This window comes from Oryzias latipes, chromosome 8 (assembly GCF_053564925.1).
Source record: "Oryzias latipes strain Hd-rR chromosome 8, Olatipes_Hd-rR_3.1".
Lineage (NCBI taxonomy): Eukaryota > Metazoa > Chordata > Actinopteri > Beloniformes > Adrianichthyidae > Oryzias > Oryzias latipes.
In genome coordinates, this window is record NC_136244.1 from 23266642 (window position 1) to 23284084 (window position 17443).

Here is a 17443-nt window from a genome sequence, read left to right on the forward strand (position 1 = left end):
TGCTGGGAATGCTTGTCCTCTTAATGCATGAAAAAGCCTTAGCAGAGCACCCACTAAACTTCCACTTTCGGCTTCTCCCATCAGGGGTCGCCACAGCGAACAAGTCGCATGGTAAATTTGGCAATGTTTTACGCCGGATGCCCTTCCTGACGCAACCTTCTCAAACCGGGCTTTGAACCGGCAGGGGTAGGGAAGGGAACAGGGAGCAGCCCGGAGTTGAACCCTGGTTTCACGGACGGAAGGCGCCGCAAACCAGCACGAGCTAAACTGGCTCCCCAGAGCACCCACTAAACAATAAATGATAAAAAGCAGATGTTCTTCTGTGTTTCAACTAAATGTGAGAGGATGATATTTTCCCATGAGGGCGGAGAGCAGCTGATAATGTCTTTTATTATTATTTTGCAGAGCTTTTTTTTTGTCCACTGCTGAGCACCCTTAGTACCAAAATGAGATGCAATATGTCAGGGAGCTGCAGAGGATTGGCAGCCTCCTCTCTAAATTGTTTCCCCCCACCGAGTGTTCACAAGAAGTGTCGCCTCTGTTGTGGCTCCTTAACTGTCGCTGTGATTATGATAGACCAGAAGAGGTCAACAGTGATAAGCGATTCAAGAAATTTAAAGGTGCGCATCCACCACTAATGGAGATTGAGGTCAACTCTGTGCTCAGCTTCCTGCAAAAGTCCGAGATGAGGTCCACTGACTTTGCGGTGTTTACTGAACACCACACTGTTGGTGTGAGGAGCTCATTTTCTGAGCTCACAGTGGTGTCATTTGCAGATCAGATGGCAGAGTTGAGGGGCTGCACTGCTGTGAAGTGATGGTGGGGATGGGTGCAAAGCCTAGTTTTGAATTAGAAGTTTATGAAAGGCAATGACGACTTTTAACATTCAAGGTTTTGCATAAAACATATTTTTTCTCAACATTAAGCCTGATTACAAGCAGTGGATACAAAGTATATGTGAGCTGGGTCTCATCCCATCCTCTGTTTTTTAAGCAGCTCAGTGGTTCTTTTTATGGAGATGCCGTCTTCTGTAGACTTGTTCAATCAAAGGGAAAACTGTAATAAACCAAAGCAAATAAGTAGTTTTGTTTTTTTATGCATTTTTTTCAAACACTACCAGATTGAAGCCTTTAAAAAAAGAAGAAGCTCAAGCTTTTGAAACCTCTTGGTACACAAGTGCTGGTCCTGGTATTCTGGTTTTCCATCAGAGCCGACGGCTGGCTCTTTGTGGATTTGTTGTACATAAAAGTGGCCAGATCGAATACTCCTGCAGAATTAAAGTAGTAATTGAGGGGACTGTCCTGAAGGCTTAATGGTGTCAAACATTAAAAGCATCAGTGCTGATGAAGCTGCACTTAAACTTGTCAGCAGTGACACTGTAGGTCATTTTTAATATTAAGGACACAGTCTCCCGTCTATAATTCTTCTGGACTTCCTTCAGTTTTTCTCTTTTTGTTTTAACTCTCGTCATATTTTAAACATCCATCTGTATTATTCATCCACACAAACACATTTCACCTTAAACAAGTTTATTTTTGGGTGTAGAATTTCTGCTGTTCTATTTAAAAAAAAAAAAAAAGCTTTGTGCATTTCTGAATAATTTCTTTATGTAAATTAAGTTCAACTTAGTGTTCAGAAAATCTCTTACCATGCTCAATTTTTTTCTTCTTCAAATTCTTTAAGTTAGTAGTTTAAATCACATTATATAATATTACACACCAAACCATAGTTCAAAGAAACAGTTGTTTAGTTAATATTGTGTAGACTCCATATCCTGTTTCATTAAATGACACTGGCATATGCAGACACTCCTCAGCACTACTTACAGTAACTTCAAAACAAAGTGCTCTGACCTCTTATTCCCGGAAAACTCAAGGCTGCAGACCTGCACCTGTGAGGAGAGGCTGAACTCCCTGACAAACGAATGCAAAAGCCTTGTCTTAAGTAATACAGACATGTTAATAGAGGCAGGTGGCCATGTTTGCCAAGTCAAGGCATTAATAGACTGATCAGCTCCGATGATTTCCCGCCTGAACGATAAGAAGACATGAAAAGAGCTCCCTGCCGAGCTGATGGTGATTAAATCAGCAATCATTTCCAAATATTTTAATGTCGCTCCACATATCAGCCAACAACATCCTTATTATAAAAGATGTTGTCCCACTAAGTATTTTCCCATAACTCCTAGTAATCTGAAGGCGAACGTCTTGGTTCTCTCAGGTCTCTGAGAGCTGAAGGTCTTTTACTGAGTAAGATGCTGTCAGATCTTTCTCACAGATGCTTTCCGCTGCATTTGGTTGTGCTGTTAATGCATTTATCTTTTTTTCCCAAACTAATTACCTCTCATTGGATCTTTACTGTATCTTCAGATGACCTTTCTCTGTCTGCTACGGATCAGGAGTAAGGACGTGATGCCTCATTATCTGTGAGAGCTGAGAAGATTCATTCAAATCTGGCCTCCTCTTCTCTGGTTGAACAGATTTGTCTAAATTTATGATCAAAAAATTATTCCCTTCTTTGTTCAGCTGGAGGTTGGATGGGTCAAAAGCTGAAGGCTCATCTGTGATGATAAAAGAGATTCGCAGCAAAACTTGATGAACAAATCACTAACTTTCTTGTTATCATAGATCACACCTCAGCTGTTTGATCCTCCATTAATTCTCAAATGTTCGTGTTTTTTCTCCAGTAGTTCTGCTCCTTCGTTAACCTCGAGAAGAGATCTGAGTTTAGAAGACACCATGAGTACATGGATGCTTGGTAATTAAGTGGAGCATCACAAGGCCCTTTTATAAATAACAGCACACCAATAATAAAGAGGCTTATTTTTCTCACAGAGAGTTCTCAGAAAAAAGCCATATTTTATCAGTTTTTAATGATTTATTTGATTCAACATTTTAATTTTAACATTAGAGTTACTGCAGTTCTGGGTTTACACTACAAACTTGCAGCATCACTTGAGCTTTGAGACACGTGAACCAGCTGTGATCTTGGGAGCTGTTACAGCTGTGGCCGTAATATTGTTTTGTTTGTATATTTGGAGTGTTTTTCTGTATGTTTTCTTTTGGGAGGGTCTGTCTTTCCTTTTCTTTTCCCTTTTGTATGGTGCCGATTGGATTCCACAGTGTCCGGAGCACCTGATTGGCTGTGGACTTCCAGCAGCAGCTTTAAAAACTGCCACATCTTCTGTTGGAGCCCCTCCCCCTCCAGCTGGCAGCAGCAGAGCGTTTGATAAAACATTGTTAGAGGCTTTTGGTCCTTGTAATTTGGGTTTGGTTGTTTTTGTATAGTTTTGAGTTTTCATTGTAAATAAATTCCCAGCTTAATTTCAGTCTGGGCCCAGTGATAGTTTATGATTCATTGGTGGATTTAGTTTTCCTTTTTACCTTTATGTTACATCCATTTACAAACCCCTAGACAGGGGTGTAACATAAATTGGGGGCTAGTCCAGGATATCTGAACTGGTTAGTTTGTTTGTGTGGGACATTTGGTAGCTAATTTATTTCACCCTATGATATATGGTTTTGGGTTTTGCTTATTCGTTTGTTGGACTTTTTTTGTGTAGTTTGGATGACAGTTTTATTGTGAGAGTAACTCATTGAGCACAATTCTTAGATCTAACATGCGATTTCTGGGTATCATTTTCATGCTGCGTCACATCAGGTGCTATTCTCGGTGTGACTCTGAACTGTTTCATTGTTTCTACATAAACCAGGGACGGAAGAGAAGATCTAAAATCTTGTTTATTTCAGACTATAGGAAGAATGCTTTCTAAAGTCACAGGAGATGGAAAGTCCTGTCTCAGATCTTCTGAGTCTCACCCCTTGGTTTCTCATTTTAGGGTCAAATGGTAAAGAGACGTCTTCTTTCTTTTATTTAACCCCTAATCTAATCCAATAATTCTACAAACCAGGATGTCCTGTATTTTAGATTTAGCGTGTCTTTGTGTCTAAGAGAATTTCAGGACCACGGAGAGCTCTTCAAAAGCAGCAGACTCAGTCTGTTTGAAACATTGTTCTTAATGAATTAAGGATCTTTTTTTATTATTATTAAAACAAAAAAACTTTCCTGTTTGGGGGGATTTTAATTTTTAATGCCCAAGTTAGAAAACAGGGTGTACCCCACCTTAGCCCAACAGTGGCTGGGATGGGCTCCAGCATCCCCGTGACCCCAAAACGGAACCAGCGGGTGCAGAAGAACTTCAAAAAGGAAGAAATGCATGAATGATCTTACACTCTCCTTCCTCCTTTTTTCTTAACTTTGTAAAATTTACCAGGGTTAAATGTAAAATGCTCAAATGTAAAAACACTCAAATGTTTTTACATTTGAATGCTTCTTAAGTTTTCATAAACACATAGTTTTTCATTAACGTGCGCTTCCTTTTTTCCAATGATGTGTTATTTTGAAGCAGCATAGATTTTGATTTTATTTCCATAAGGAAAAGTTCTTTCTACATCTGAAAGTCGACTGAAGCCAAAATTATTTCATCAAAGATTAGAAATTTTTGACCTGGAGGAAACCTAAAAAGGGTCATTTCAGCTCAGCAGGACACTAACTCCAGTTGACTTTAGATCTTTGAGACTTTCTGTAATACATAAAACATTATTTTATTGAAGCAAAAAATAACAGTCAGCTTTTTAGTTCAGACTTAAAGGAAACATTTCTTTAAAAAGCCTTTCTCTAGAACAGACATGAGCTGCTAAAAACTCAAAGCTTCATACAATGATGTCCAAAGAGCAGCTAAATTTCATTTCCACCCAGAGTTAAAGTGAAAAGATGCTTTAAAGTCAATTAAACTAAATATTAAATAAAAGGTGCAGAAATGATAACTCCAGCACCATTGCCTGTCTTTAAAAGGAGGAATGCCAAGTCAAACACCACCTCAGCTCGGAAGATTTGAAGGCTTTTTCCAGACTTTTCTGAGTGAGCCACTGTAATTGTCTGCAGCTCAGATGTCAGGAGGAAACTATAGCTACAAGATTGGTCACTTTTTATTCTACAGCTCTTTTCGGAAGAACTATTCAGATCTCATTATTTGCCTGCATCTTCTCAAAGATGAGGATGAGCTGAGGACCATGAAGGGCAGACAAATTACACTGCAGTGAATGCAGGTTTTGCCTTACATAATTTAACTTCTGGTTTACTTTTACATGACAGGTTAAAATAGCTGTAAATTGTAGGTAAAACTGGTCTTAAAGTACAGTTTGACATATTTACTTTAAACATGTTAACATGTAGGAAAACACCGGGTTGTGTCTGAAAATCTCATTTGGACAAATTGACAGATTTTGACATTTAATCAAACATTTACCCACGGAAGTTTTATTGTTTCTAAACATAGCATTAGACATAAAGCCATCTTTTCTGCAAAAGGAACTGGAGTTAGACTTCATAAATGCGGTATTTTTGCTCCATCCTCTTCATGATTGTGGGGCGGTCGAAGGAGCAAAAAACCTTATTTCCAAGTTTTTAATTTAATGCTCCCAATTTAGTCTTGTTAGTCCTCACACTGAAGTACAGAAATATTTTTTCTTCATGCCAACACGCACATCTGGATTTCATCCTCAATATCTTTGCATCATTTATAGTAGCATCTTCTAAAGTTGTCGGTGCTATTTCAGTCCTCTGTTAACCTCCATCTCACAGAGGTGAGGCTGCTGGAGGCAAATTAAGAGCAAATTTCCCATTGATGTTTTAAAGACCAATTTGATGAAAGTTGTGTTCTTGTGGTATTTTTCTGATGATCGAGGACATCAAAGAAAATTAAGCTCAGATTGTGTTTCTGAATATCACTTTTTTTTCAAATTGTTGTGAATCTGGAGCAGACGAAAAAAGTACCGTTTTGAAAAAGAGCTTATTTTTGACGTAGAAAATTTGCAGTTCTATTCTGATGAATCCACTTGCAGATACATAGATCCATGTGGGTCTTCATTTTCCTAGTCTGAGCTGAATTGTGGGTCAAAACTGTGCGGCCGGATGGGTCCAGTCTTGCTATAGCCAGTTGTGCTGCACCGGTGATGTTAGGTTGGGGTTGTGAGGGGCTGTAATCTAGTGGGAGAGCTACAGATTGGGTGTTGATTGGATGACATTGTTTTTTAATGTGTTTTCCCCATACTAATGTGTTTTCTCCATACTAGTAAAAGTTTTATGTTCAGAGCATATCCAGTATGACCTCATGACAAATAACTTTAGGATGAAACATCCTCATTCAATCAGCGATGTCCCATGTTTAATGACCTGTAATGTACCTGTTTAATGACAAAGTTCAATCTAATCAAATCTAGAGCCCTTTTCTGGTTTCCCTAAAAAGAAATTAAAACATTTAGGAAAACTAAAGTAATTTCCAGAAATGGTAGGTATTATCTGACATCACTGATTGGACGATGCGTGAAGCGATGATACCATCATCCAATCAATTAGTGATGTCCGATAATACCAACCTTTTCGAAATTTTGTTTAGATTTCTGGAAATAGCTTTCCTGAAACCTTATCATTCTATTGGGATTGTGTTTTGGTTTCTAAAATGTAATCTCGTTTTTGCTTGTTTTAAATTGTGATCTTTAATATGTTTTTGTGTCGAGAGATTTGTACTTCAGGGATAAACCTGCCTTATTCATCTGCTTCTTCCATTCAACCTCCAGTGGAACCTTTGAAACAGTTGACAAACAAATGAGCTCGTCTTCATCAGTCTTATCACGACAGCACACCAACTGTTGCAAAACCACTTTTTCATTTAATCATTTCACATTAGAAACACACACTGTATGCTGCATCACAAAATGAGAAAACGCCGTCCTGTCGCAACAACTGAAGCCAAAGAAATGAGAGGAGGCGGCCTGTTGTTGCCGCCTGGAGGAGCGACGCGCTCCTTCCTGCAGGCCTGCGGAGGCTGTGCTCATCAGAAGCCACAAGATGAGCGAGTACACAGACAGCAGGTTATGCAACAGATGGAAATCACAATTCAAACAGCACTGGAGTTCATTCCTATCTCTAACGTACACCGTCATGAAGACAAAGACCATGCCACGATGATCGTCACAAAGAGTCAGACAAACCGAATCGAAATCTTCTCTGAAGCTTTTGGTGTCCAGCTGTGTTTGTGTGTCTGAGGTTCAGTCCTGAAGAGGAGTCCTTCAAGTTAACATTCAGCTAATGCAAAAATGCTACCGTTTGTATGACAACTGCAGAATGAGCAACTTTACTTAAAGTACGTGACAGGTGTGTGGTCAGCTTTGTTCCAAAGCTTTTTTATAATTGTCTCAGTCTGCGTGGGATCTGTTTCACGAGAGGGAGAAAAAAAAAAACAATTATTTACAGTAAACACAGCAGTGTCCTAACAGATGACAATCATCCTGGCTCCATATGGTGCTTTGTACTTCTTTCCGAGTGATCCAAAGGGAAGCCAGCCTGGAAGTTTTCTTTGGGTAAAAAGAAAAAAAAAGTAGTCAATCTAACAAAACCTCATTTCCGGGTCATTTGCATCATTTGTGTTTGTTCAGCTAAAGCTTCATTTGTGTTGTGGGGACGCATCACCCCCGTTACATATCAATTAACTAGAGCACAGTGCAAATCTGCCCTCTGCTTAGTTTATAGAGTTCATTTTGTGCAGAAAAAGAAAGAAAATTCAACTTAATTTGACAGAATTAAGTTGCTCATTGGGACTGATTGATTGAATTGAATTGAACTGCGACGTTCAGTACATTCGAGGGGTGACGTCTCATCCGGACCCTCCTCACAGACCTGTCCAGCAGACAGACAAATGGCACACATGTACAGTAAAGCAACACTGCAGCGGCAAAAAGAGCGAGAAAGATGGACGCATGCAGTCTGGAGGCCAGCTTTGTAATGTTTGGCAGTGAGCGACATGTGAACGTGTTTGTTACATAGATGTTCGAGACCCCTTCACGTGGAGTGTCCTTGCTCGCTCTTTGATTTTCTGAGTGGAGACCCCCGTGGAGGGTATGAGAGCAGAAGCCCCCCTCCCAAAAGACCTGGGTGACGGAGAGCACTGATAAGTTCCGCTGACAGCTCTTTAATCCCCATTAGTGCCGCAGTAGAGCGCTATGACAGGGAGCAGCGGTGTCCTCTGACCGGCCCCCGTCCTCGTCTCCACCTCATCCCTGGTTAAGGCCCTTCTGGGAGCAGCTGCTCTGTGGGAAGGAGTTAGCAGGCTATCTCCTCCAGGGTGCCCAGCGTCGTCTGCAGAGGGACCGTGACCGTGTGGCTGATGGACTCCGAGTGGTTCGCCACAGGATCACAGGAACTCTGGGAAAAATTATAGAAAAAAAATTTTGATGAGTTTAAAGCACAGCTAAATAAAGTTTGAGCACCTCTACTCTTTTCAGAGTCAAACTTTGGTAAGTTCTTTGCAAAAGTGGCTTCTTCTGTCATGAAAAAAAAAAAAAAACAGTGCTGCAAAAAAAAGAAACATTTTATAGACTAAGACCTTGATTAAGCAATTAGCAATCATGAACTCATTGAATAAGGAGGTGCAACAAGGTAGCAAATCTTTAGTTTAGGAATAAATAGAAGATTGAAAGACAGATGAGGCCATCAAACCTTTAAGGATAAACATGAGAACTAACGGAGTGTTTTTTCAACTGCTGAGCTCTATAGTTTGGAAGTACAAGCATCCTTGAACATAAAATCTCCCACTGCTCATAATAGGATGGGGGAAAATCTGTCGATGATGAGCAGTTTATTTGTTTTGCTGAGTAAAAGACATCAGAGACATACCTAGTGCATCTTTGCCCTGAAATTAGCGATTCGAAATTAAACCCAGATAAAATGTCTAAAGGCGGGAAAGTAAGTAAAAAAGGAATAAGTGAAAACTAATTTAGAGACTGAAGGGTTCTGGTTTTATTAAAACTGCTGTTACTAGTGACAGAAGTAAAGGTCAATTCAATTACTAAGATACTAAAGATTACAAAAGATAACACTTTGTCATTTTTCTCTTTTCTGGTAAAAAACAGTAATAGCATAAACATGAAAAACATCCTTTTCTGAAATTGCTTCCACATTTTTGCAGAAAACTAAGCAAATTCTGGGTCTATTTATTTGAAAGTCAAGAAAGATAAGTGCTTTTGTGAATTTTTTTTATTTGTTGCTCAGATGTTTTTATGTACCGTTATCCTAACTGATAGAGATATCATCTAAATGTTCCAGTGTCCATCTGACCCAGTTGAGAGGCTTTCCAGCTCCAGCTCAAATCAGAGCCCATCACATGAACACTTAGACGATCTAAAAAGATGCTGTAAGTTTGCTGAAAGCTGCCAAAACCCCAGCAGAGCAGAGGAGATTTTTAAAATAAATGTCCTTGGAAGTATCAAATTGAAGGAATTCCCACTCACTGAACTGTTTCTTGATTCCTCATCTTTTGGGTCTATACATTTTATTTTCTCTCCAGGTCAAACATACAATACATGCATTTTTGATATTTGGTCTGACAATTTTTATAGATGTATAGCAGGGAAATCTCTCATGAAGATGGGAGCATAAGACGTTCTCACCACATCCTCTGCATGGCTCTCCTCCTCCTCCTCTCTGCTCAGTAAATCCAGCAGTCTGTCTTTCACCACCTGATGATCAAAAAACAATAACTGGAGTCGCACAGCTTGTGGTGAAAAATCGCCCAAGCCAAAGAAAGACAATCAACTACGACAGAAATATGTAATTAGGTAGCATCCAGACTGTAAAAAAGGCTTAATTGCAACAATTTCAGCACAAAAGCTCTTAAAGCTAATTTTGAAACTGCTTAAGATGAAGACTCAACTGTTTCTCGTCCCATTACTCCATTATGGTCATTAAAGTGAAAAAGAAAAAAATCTTGTCTTGACAGTTGCATTTTTCATGTATTTCAGAAACCCAAGGGGAGGTGAGGACCATTACGTGCTTATCAGAGGCATGTGGAGCTGAAAGCTGTAAAAGAGAAGTCCACTGTGGAGGAAAGCTAATGGAAAAGTATGACCAGAGAGTTCTTCCTCTCAGTCATCTTAAGATCCTCATCTGCGCTTTAGATCGCCGACAGCGAGTTTCTGTTCAGATCTTTCTGCTCATCAGAAAGCTTTGCAGCTTTAAACTGTTTTATTCATCTAAATCCCAAGAGAGAGCCTGAAGAATGAAATGTAATTATGAACGTGCACATCAGTGATTTTTTTTAGTTGGGAGCAAACTGAAGACCAAAAATAAGCAAAGGATGAAAAAAAGAAAAACAGTGTTTGAGAAGTGACAAATGATCACTGACCTCATAAGCGTAGTCAAACAGCTCTAAGATGGTGAGGATGCTGGCGCCGATGAACAATCCCATCTGACCACCGATATCACCTGGAGAAAGATTTGATCCATAAAAACCGAAAATAGTGAGCCATCCAGCACTTTTCTGGATGCACAGGAGGATCTGTCCTCCTCATCTGCATTCAAACACGTTCCCAGTTGGTATGTTCCAACTAACTGACAGGTGTTTGTGAGCCTCAAACAGCTTGGAGCTAAACACTGTAATAAAATATGACCCAGAAGTCCTGCTGTAAGAATAGACCCAACTGTTGGAGTTTCTGTGGCATTTACAGCAAATGAGAAGAAAGAAAATACCTCTTCAGTAGAAAGAATACCCTTTAAGCTGCTAAAAATGTTGATTTCCTGATATCAATTTTGACTTAACAGTGGTCTAAATTGCATTAAGAATGTGAAAGATAAACAAATGATTAACCCTTTCAGACCTGAGCTTTAGCTCCAGTGTTTACGTTCTTTTGACTCTTCAACCGTTTACACAATAACATGATTCCAGAGGATTCTGTTGTGCAGAAAAGCAGCCTTGCGCTACACTTAATGTTAGTGATGTTGTCCATATACCTATATGAAAAGCCGCTTCTTCTGCGTCAGATTTAGCAAATTTATTTTGATCTTGTAAACGGTCGTAGAGTTACGGTACGTCAAAGTTAGTGTATTATGTATTGGCAATATCTCCAATGTTAAAGTGCCTATATAATGCTTTTCAGAATATCCATCTATATGATGATATATCACTTTTGGAACACCAAAAAACGATTTTAAAAAATAAAATATGAATTATTTTGTAGCTCATTTTCCTACTCTGAAGTAAATTGTCTCGATCTCTGAGGCTCCGCCTTTCTCTCCCTGTGGGTGCCGCTCATTTCATCCCGTCAACCTAAAGCCGGCAACATCCGAACTTTTGTAAAGATGGATGTGCAGATTTTGCATAGAAAAGGAAAGCATTTGTGCCAATCCCCGCTAGCTCCATTGAGAAAGTGTGTGCATGTGTGAGCCTGGGGGCGGGGCTGGCAGCCCAGACTCTTCCTGGAAGGGGCCGTTCCTCACTTTGTGATGTCACAATGTGAGGACCCAATGCTTCGCGGATTGGGAGGGGCTGGTGCTCCCAACGCAGGTTTTTAAAAGGAATAACCAGAAATGTGTGAGTGGATCAAAATACCACTTTTTGTTTTTTTGTGAGAAAATAACATTATTATACAGGTAAAAGATCAAAAAGTTAATTTTGCATGATATAGGCCTTTTAATGGGTTAAAAAACAGAAAAAGAAGTAACCTCAAAGTTAGTGTTTATTGATAAAAACACAGAAAAGTCAAATTAGGGAATCCTGGATCTTTGCAAAGTTCTTAGTTTTTAACACCAGATTTCTCTTATTTGAAAAAACATTCAAACATTTTTGCTATAAATACAATTGTGTTCTATCTGACCTGCTTTGTTGTCGGTTCTCTTTCAGCTTGGTTGCCTGCTTATAAACTAAACACCTAAAAGCACTGATGGCAACCTCTGCTGTTACACTGATCATCAGTGACCTGAAAGGCTCTGAACCAAAGGAGAGCTTTGAGTAACTGAGGCGTGTGCTGGAAGAGTCAACAAGCAGCACGTGTGGTCAGAAATAAAAAAAGATCACACGTATTAAGGAGGGGGATCAAGTCCTGATGGGTTTGGCTCAGAGAAAAGCCCAGCTGTCCTCCTCGTTGTCTGCTATGGAGACCTTTAACCCTCCTGTTTGCCCCACACACACTGTCATGGACAGTAACATCCCCACTGTCATTATGCAACATCATCCTCTTTCTCCTCTGCAACCTCTTTAACCTGCTCCAGCATGTCACCAGTTGCGACGACGCATTAGCACAGAGCAACACCACCCCACTTCCCATCACCATTGCTCAAGGCTCCTTGGTTTTGTGCTCTCCTGCTAGCTTACAGCCCCTCACACCCACCACCAATAGTGGGGCAACAAAAATGGCGAGCCATTTTAGAGCTATCCAGCCATACAGTTTGGAGCTAGATGCTACAAGGATGCATCAAAAGGGGGCGGAGCAGGGAGCTTGTGGCTCATCCAGTGTCATTATCTACGTTACCAATATGTTCTTTTTCAAACTGCATTTTTTGGTATTTTCCTAATTCACAACGATTTGAGTAAATAATCACCCAGAAATGCAATTTGGAGCTTAATTGTTTTAATATATGATCTTTATCACCAAAAATTGTCAGAAGAATAAAAAAAAAAAAGACCAACGTTTTATTCAGAGTGGGTCATAGGGGGTTTTTATACGCCATCTCTGCTTTCAGAGCAAGGTCAGTACAGATCAAAGAAGGCAACGGTTAATGTAAATCTATTATCTGCTAAAAACGCTTTGAGAACAATGAAAAAAATAAGTGAGGATGTTACAGTTATATAAGGCTTTCAGGGAGACTTCTAAAGGACTTTGTGTTGTAAAGAAGTTTAGTTTTCAGCTTCTTTTCTCAGAACGGATAGGTGCCTCTCTCCTTTCTTCTGGCTGCATGTTCGTCCATTTATTGTGTGAAAAAAAACTCCTATTGGCCGTCTGTTTAGAGAACAGCAAAGACTCCGACAGAGAAGACAGTAAATGCAACACTGAGGCTGTGAAGGAACAGAAAGCCAGCTCCCTTTACTGTTTGCACCATAGCTTCTATAAGCCTCTAGTGGAAAGTGCATTTTTATTTGTACTTTTGTTCCCAATAATCAGGACTAGATACTAAAGGAAGCATAACAGCTCTGGGTGTCTCAGTGCTGGGAGCTGCTGAGGAGACCTTAAAGCTAAATGACTAAAAGCGAGTGTTGCGTAACCTTTGTTTTAACCGGTAAGGACCAAAACAGCAGGTCATTTCCATGCCCAGCAACAGCCAGGTTCCATAATGAGGAATTAATTGATTGCAATTACAGTTTGTGTGAATATTTTTTTTCCTCATTAATTAATTTAGGAAGAAAAACATACCCAGCAAACCAGCCACTTCATAAGCTTTCTTCTGCTCGATGGTCTCATAGTTCAACGCTTCGAAGAAAATGTCCAGCACCAAAATGTTGTCTCTGCAAAAGTAAAAAAAACAGGTGATTCTTCCCTAAAATGGCCGTCAGAAACTGTGGATCAGCTTTCAAATAATTCCTGATACATTTCAGTTTTAACAGAAACAACACAAATGACAGCCTTGGAGTAAATCCTTAACATCTAGTACTAATGCTCCCCAAATGTCCGTTATTTCGTCAGGTAACAGGAAACTACACGAACATGATAACATTTACAGGAAACTGCGCAAAGTTGAATCTCATTTTTAATGAAAACAATAATAAGGTTTGATAAAATCTGACTTTTTAATGTTTAAAATATGCTAAAATTCCTTCCTGACATAATCTGATGGTAAAAAATGGTAAATGGCGTATACTTATATAGCGCTTTCTACCCTCTTTCTACGGCCCAAAGCGCTTTACAGTCACAGACCCGTTCACCCAGTAGCACACACATTCACACACTGGTGGCGGCTCCGCTGCCGAACACTGGCGCCAACCTCCCACCAGAGGCAAGGTGAGGTTCAGTGTCCTGCCCAAGGACACTTCGACACATTGGTGTGCAAGGCAGGAATCTAACCTGCAATCTTACGATCATGGGTCGACCGCCCAACGCTGCACCACGGCCGCCCTCATCCAGAAACACACATCCATAAAGCAGCAGATCAATGACGCTCTTGCTAACAGGAGACTGCTACTCACGTAATGTACTTCTCTGACTTGTTGAACTTCTTCTGCAGGTAACGCGCTGAGGTCTTGCTGGGAATTTTGACCATGGACAACTCTTTGTTGTAGCGGGTCATGTTGCACGGCGTCCTGCACACGCAGCTGTTGCTCTCCAGAGTGGACAGTTTGGCTTCAGACAGACGTGATAATGGAGGTGCAGAGGTTTGGGGTGTGGAGATGGATCGATGGGGATGATGAGAAATCGTACTTTACTTTGATCGTCTCAGTGTGAACAATTGATGCAGACAGGCTCAAATCTGCAGGAACGGTGGTTTTAGTTAGTGTTATGTTCAGTGAAAGGCTGTGGGATTGATTAGGACGTGGCTCTGCTGATTTGAACATCAATATTCCCATGACAAAGTTGAGTCTTGCACTCCTGAGATCATTTATGTGCAACTGGAAGCTGCACAACTGTACACCTCTGAGAGTCATGATAACATCAGCGAATCCAGCTATTTATACATAACTCTCAGTTAGCTTCAACATAAACAGAATAGAGAAAAACTACAAACATTTTGTAATAGGGTCCCAAGAATGTAAAATTGTGTTAAAGCGGCTATAAAGTTACCTAAAAGTCCCACTCTTTTTCAAACGGCATTCTTTTCTACTGCTACAAAATACTGAAAATGCAATTTTGAGCTCAATTTTAAGTCCTCAATCATATAAAAAAGGCCACAAAAACAGGTTAAAAACACCAAAAACACACTTTTCATTGGAGTAGGTCTTTTAGCGGTTTTGTGATGAAAACATTCAGATCCTTTTAAGAAATTAAATTTTTAATTTTTCAGCTTTATTTGAAAGTTTGGCCCTGTTTTTCCCCAATCAACAAAAACCCAAAATGACAGTTTTCTAGTTTGACATTTCACACAGAAAATGCTCGCACTGCTAAATGATTAAAAAGTGTCCGAAAAATGTAAAAATGATTATAAGCTGCTCCAACTGATCCTGTTACTTTTTCCTGACCTTTCGGGAGATTAAGCTTCAAAAACACAGAGTTGGAAAGACTGAGGTGCATCTGGCATTACTTTGAAATAAAAACTTAAAGGTCAAAATAACACATGGCTTCATGTGTACGCTTCAATCCCCAATGAAAGCCATTGTCACTGCTGCAGAGGAGGGAATGTAAAGCAGCAAACATAAACAAGCCCTTCAGCAGCATCAGCAGAACTGCCGTCACCCTGACAGCAACAAAGTCATTCAGCACAAAGGTCTATTTAAGGCTCTGCTTTGCCAGTTTGAAGAGAGGAAAAAAACCTTTATCGCACTGGATAATTTTGTATGAACCTCACGGCTCCTGTGTAACTCAAAGCCTCAGGGAGCCATGATGGTAATGTTAAGCGACACAAGCTTTTGGAAAATAGCTTTTTAGAAAACCTTCTGCTGAACTGAAGCAACTCACGCATCGCTTTTTTTTTTTTTTTTTTTTTTAACGTCTGAATTTCTGTGGCTCTTTAAATAGATCTCACTTCTAAAAACTTCCCTCTTTTGACTCAAAACCCTATGGATTTCAAATGTCTAATATATTCACCCCTTCCCCTTCAGAAGGATGAACAAAGACATTTCTGCTAGCAGGCTTGTTTCTCAGAGAGGCAGCTCTGCAGCAGACCTGCAGATCACAAGAGCACGAGTAGATTTGCCCCTAAGGAGTACTAATAGCTGCTGAGGCCACACAGTCACAAAACTGTTAGAAGAAACTCAATATGACTACTGCACTGTGGTCACTCACTTTTATTTAAATTAAGCCGTATGGGATTTGGTATTGAACACTTGGGACCAAAGCATCACGCAATGATTTCTTTGCTCTTGACTCTCACTTTATCTCTTATCTATTTCAATAAATGGAATAATGCTGGTGGGGAAAAAAAAACTAAGTAGGCTTTGGCTGTAGAGTAAATGCATATAAAAGAGAGAAGATATTCTTGTATCTGGGGACATGATTTGTGTACGAAATTACTCACTCTCCCTAACCGCTAAAAAACAAATTATTAGTGTCCTGGGTTTTAAAGACCCACTCCGATCCTCTTTGGATCTACTATCAGGGCATTCATGGGTCTTTTAAGTATGATTATGCTGTTATGGACCAGAATTAAACAATCTGTGTTGTTTCTAACAGAACAGCAGTAGTTCTTTAGAAATGTACCTAGGAACGTTGGCGCGAAGCAAGCCCAGCTCCTCTTCCCATCAACCCTTACTTAGCTATCATTTATACTTTCTCCCGCTAGCTTACAGTCCCTCACACCCACCACCTAACATTAGTAGTGCAACAAACATGGCGAGCAGCGTTGGAGTTATCCAGCCGTACAGTTTGGAGTCGGATGGCAGCTCGGAGGAGGAAAATGAAGACGTTCATGGATCTATTCATCTGCAAGTGGATGCATCAGAATGGAGCAGAGCAGGGAGCCTGTGGCCAGCCCAGCATATATTCTTCATAAGATATAAACTCTTTTCCAAACCACATTCACATGCTCGATAAAACACTCCACTTTAGTTGAATTTGTGTTAGTTTCCTGATTAATATGTTAAAATCTAAACTCCTTAATCTTCATAGTTTGTGTTTTAGTCGTTGGGTGGATAAGTGTGGAACAATTAATAGGCAAACATTGGTCAGCTCATTGGAAAGACATTAGATGCAGGTTTTCTGTGACATAAACACTTTCAACCCAGAGGTTCCTTCAGTCCAGCTCATTTCTGTCATTTACTTTCAGGTGTATCCTGTATGGTGCTCAGGTTTATGCATCACAATAAAGCATGATACGTCATGGTTCATGTAACTCCATGCTTACACACATCTGTGTGTAGATATGAGCATTAGCATGAATACACACATTTATATGATGTGTCAATTTCTATGAAGAGTAAACTAATTACTGTTTGAAGTTCCCTTGATTTTTAGTATGCAGAGGAATGTCTTAATTTTATGTAAAAACAAAAAGAAAGAAAAAATAAAGACTTGCGTCCAACGATTGAGGGACACAGTTACAAAAGAATCCAATCAGACAGCAGCTAAACGTCTCTCTGGTGGTTTTACAAATTGGCACTTGAAGGTTGAACCAGAATTTGTTTGCCTTCTATGATCCAAGCATAGTGACTCTCTTTGGTGTTTGTGTGTGTTTGTGTGTGTGTTGGGACTTTAAAAAGCTTTGCAGCTCCAGAAATGAAACCAATTATGGAAAAAGAGCTGTTTGGAATAAACACCAAAGCCTTCATGGATGCCTCACGAAAGAAAACCTTCAGTCTTGGAGTCAGTTAGTCAATGAGTTATGCTGAATGCATTTATGGGAGGGTTGGGGGGGGCGCCCCTCATCATCCTTCTGGCTTTTTAGGAATTATTTTGCTTTGATGGGGGAGGTGTGGGCGGCACACATTGACTACATATGAACACTGGAGCGAGGGAGTGTAACATCAGCC

At 40.0% G+C, this 17443-nt stretch overlaps 1 protein-coding gene across 5 annotated transcripts in view; it reads right to left on the reverse strand.

Annotated features, from left to right (window-relative positions):
* Positions 1 to 6708: 6708 nt before the first annotated feature.
* Positions 6709 to 17443, reverse strand: part of asic2 (acid-sensing (proton-gated) ion channel 2) — a 320413-nt gene continuing 309678 nt past the window's right edge. For 4 of the 5 annotated variants that reach the window (XM_078950984.1, XM_020705102.3, XM_020705101.3 and 1 more), the window contains 5 exons: positions 14012 to 14165; positions 13242 to 13333; positions 10241 to 10320; positions 9507 to 9575; positions 6709 to 8262 (listed from right to left, as the gene is read on the reverse strand). In XM_078950984.1, coding sequence (XP_078807110.1) covers positions 8161 to 8262; positions 9507 to 9575; positions 10241 to 10320; positions 13242 to 13333; positions 14012 to 14165 — 497 coding nt within the window. In that variant the 3' untranslated portion in view covers positions 6709 to 8160. Of the gene's footprint in view, positions 8263 to 9506; positions 9576 to 10240; positions 10321 to 13241; positions 13334 to 14011; positions 14293 to 17443 lie in introns of those variants that run through there. The other variant, XM_078950985.1, reaches the window with a different exon arrangement.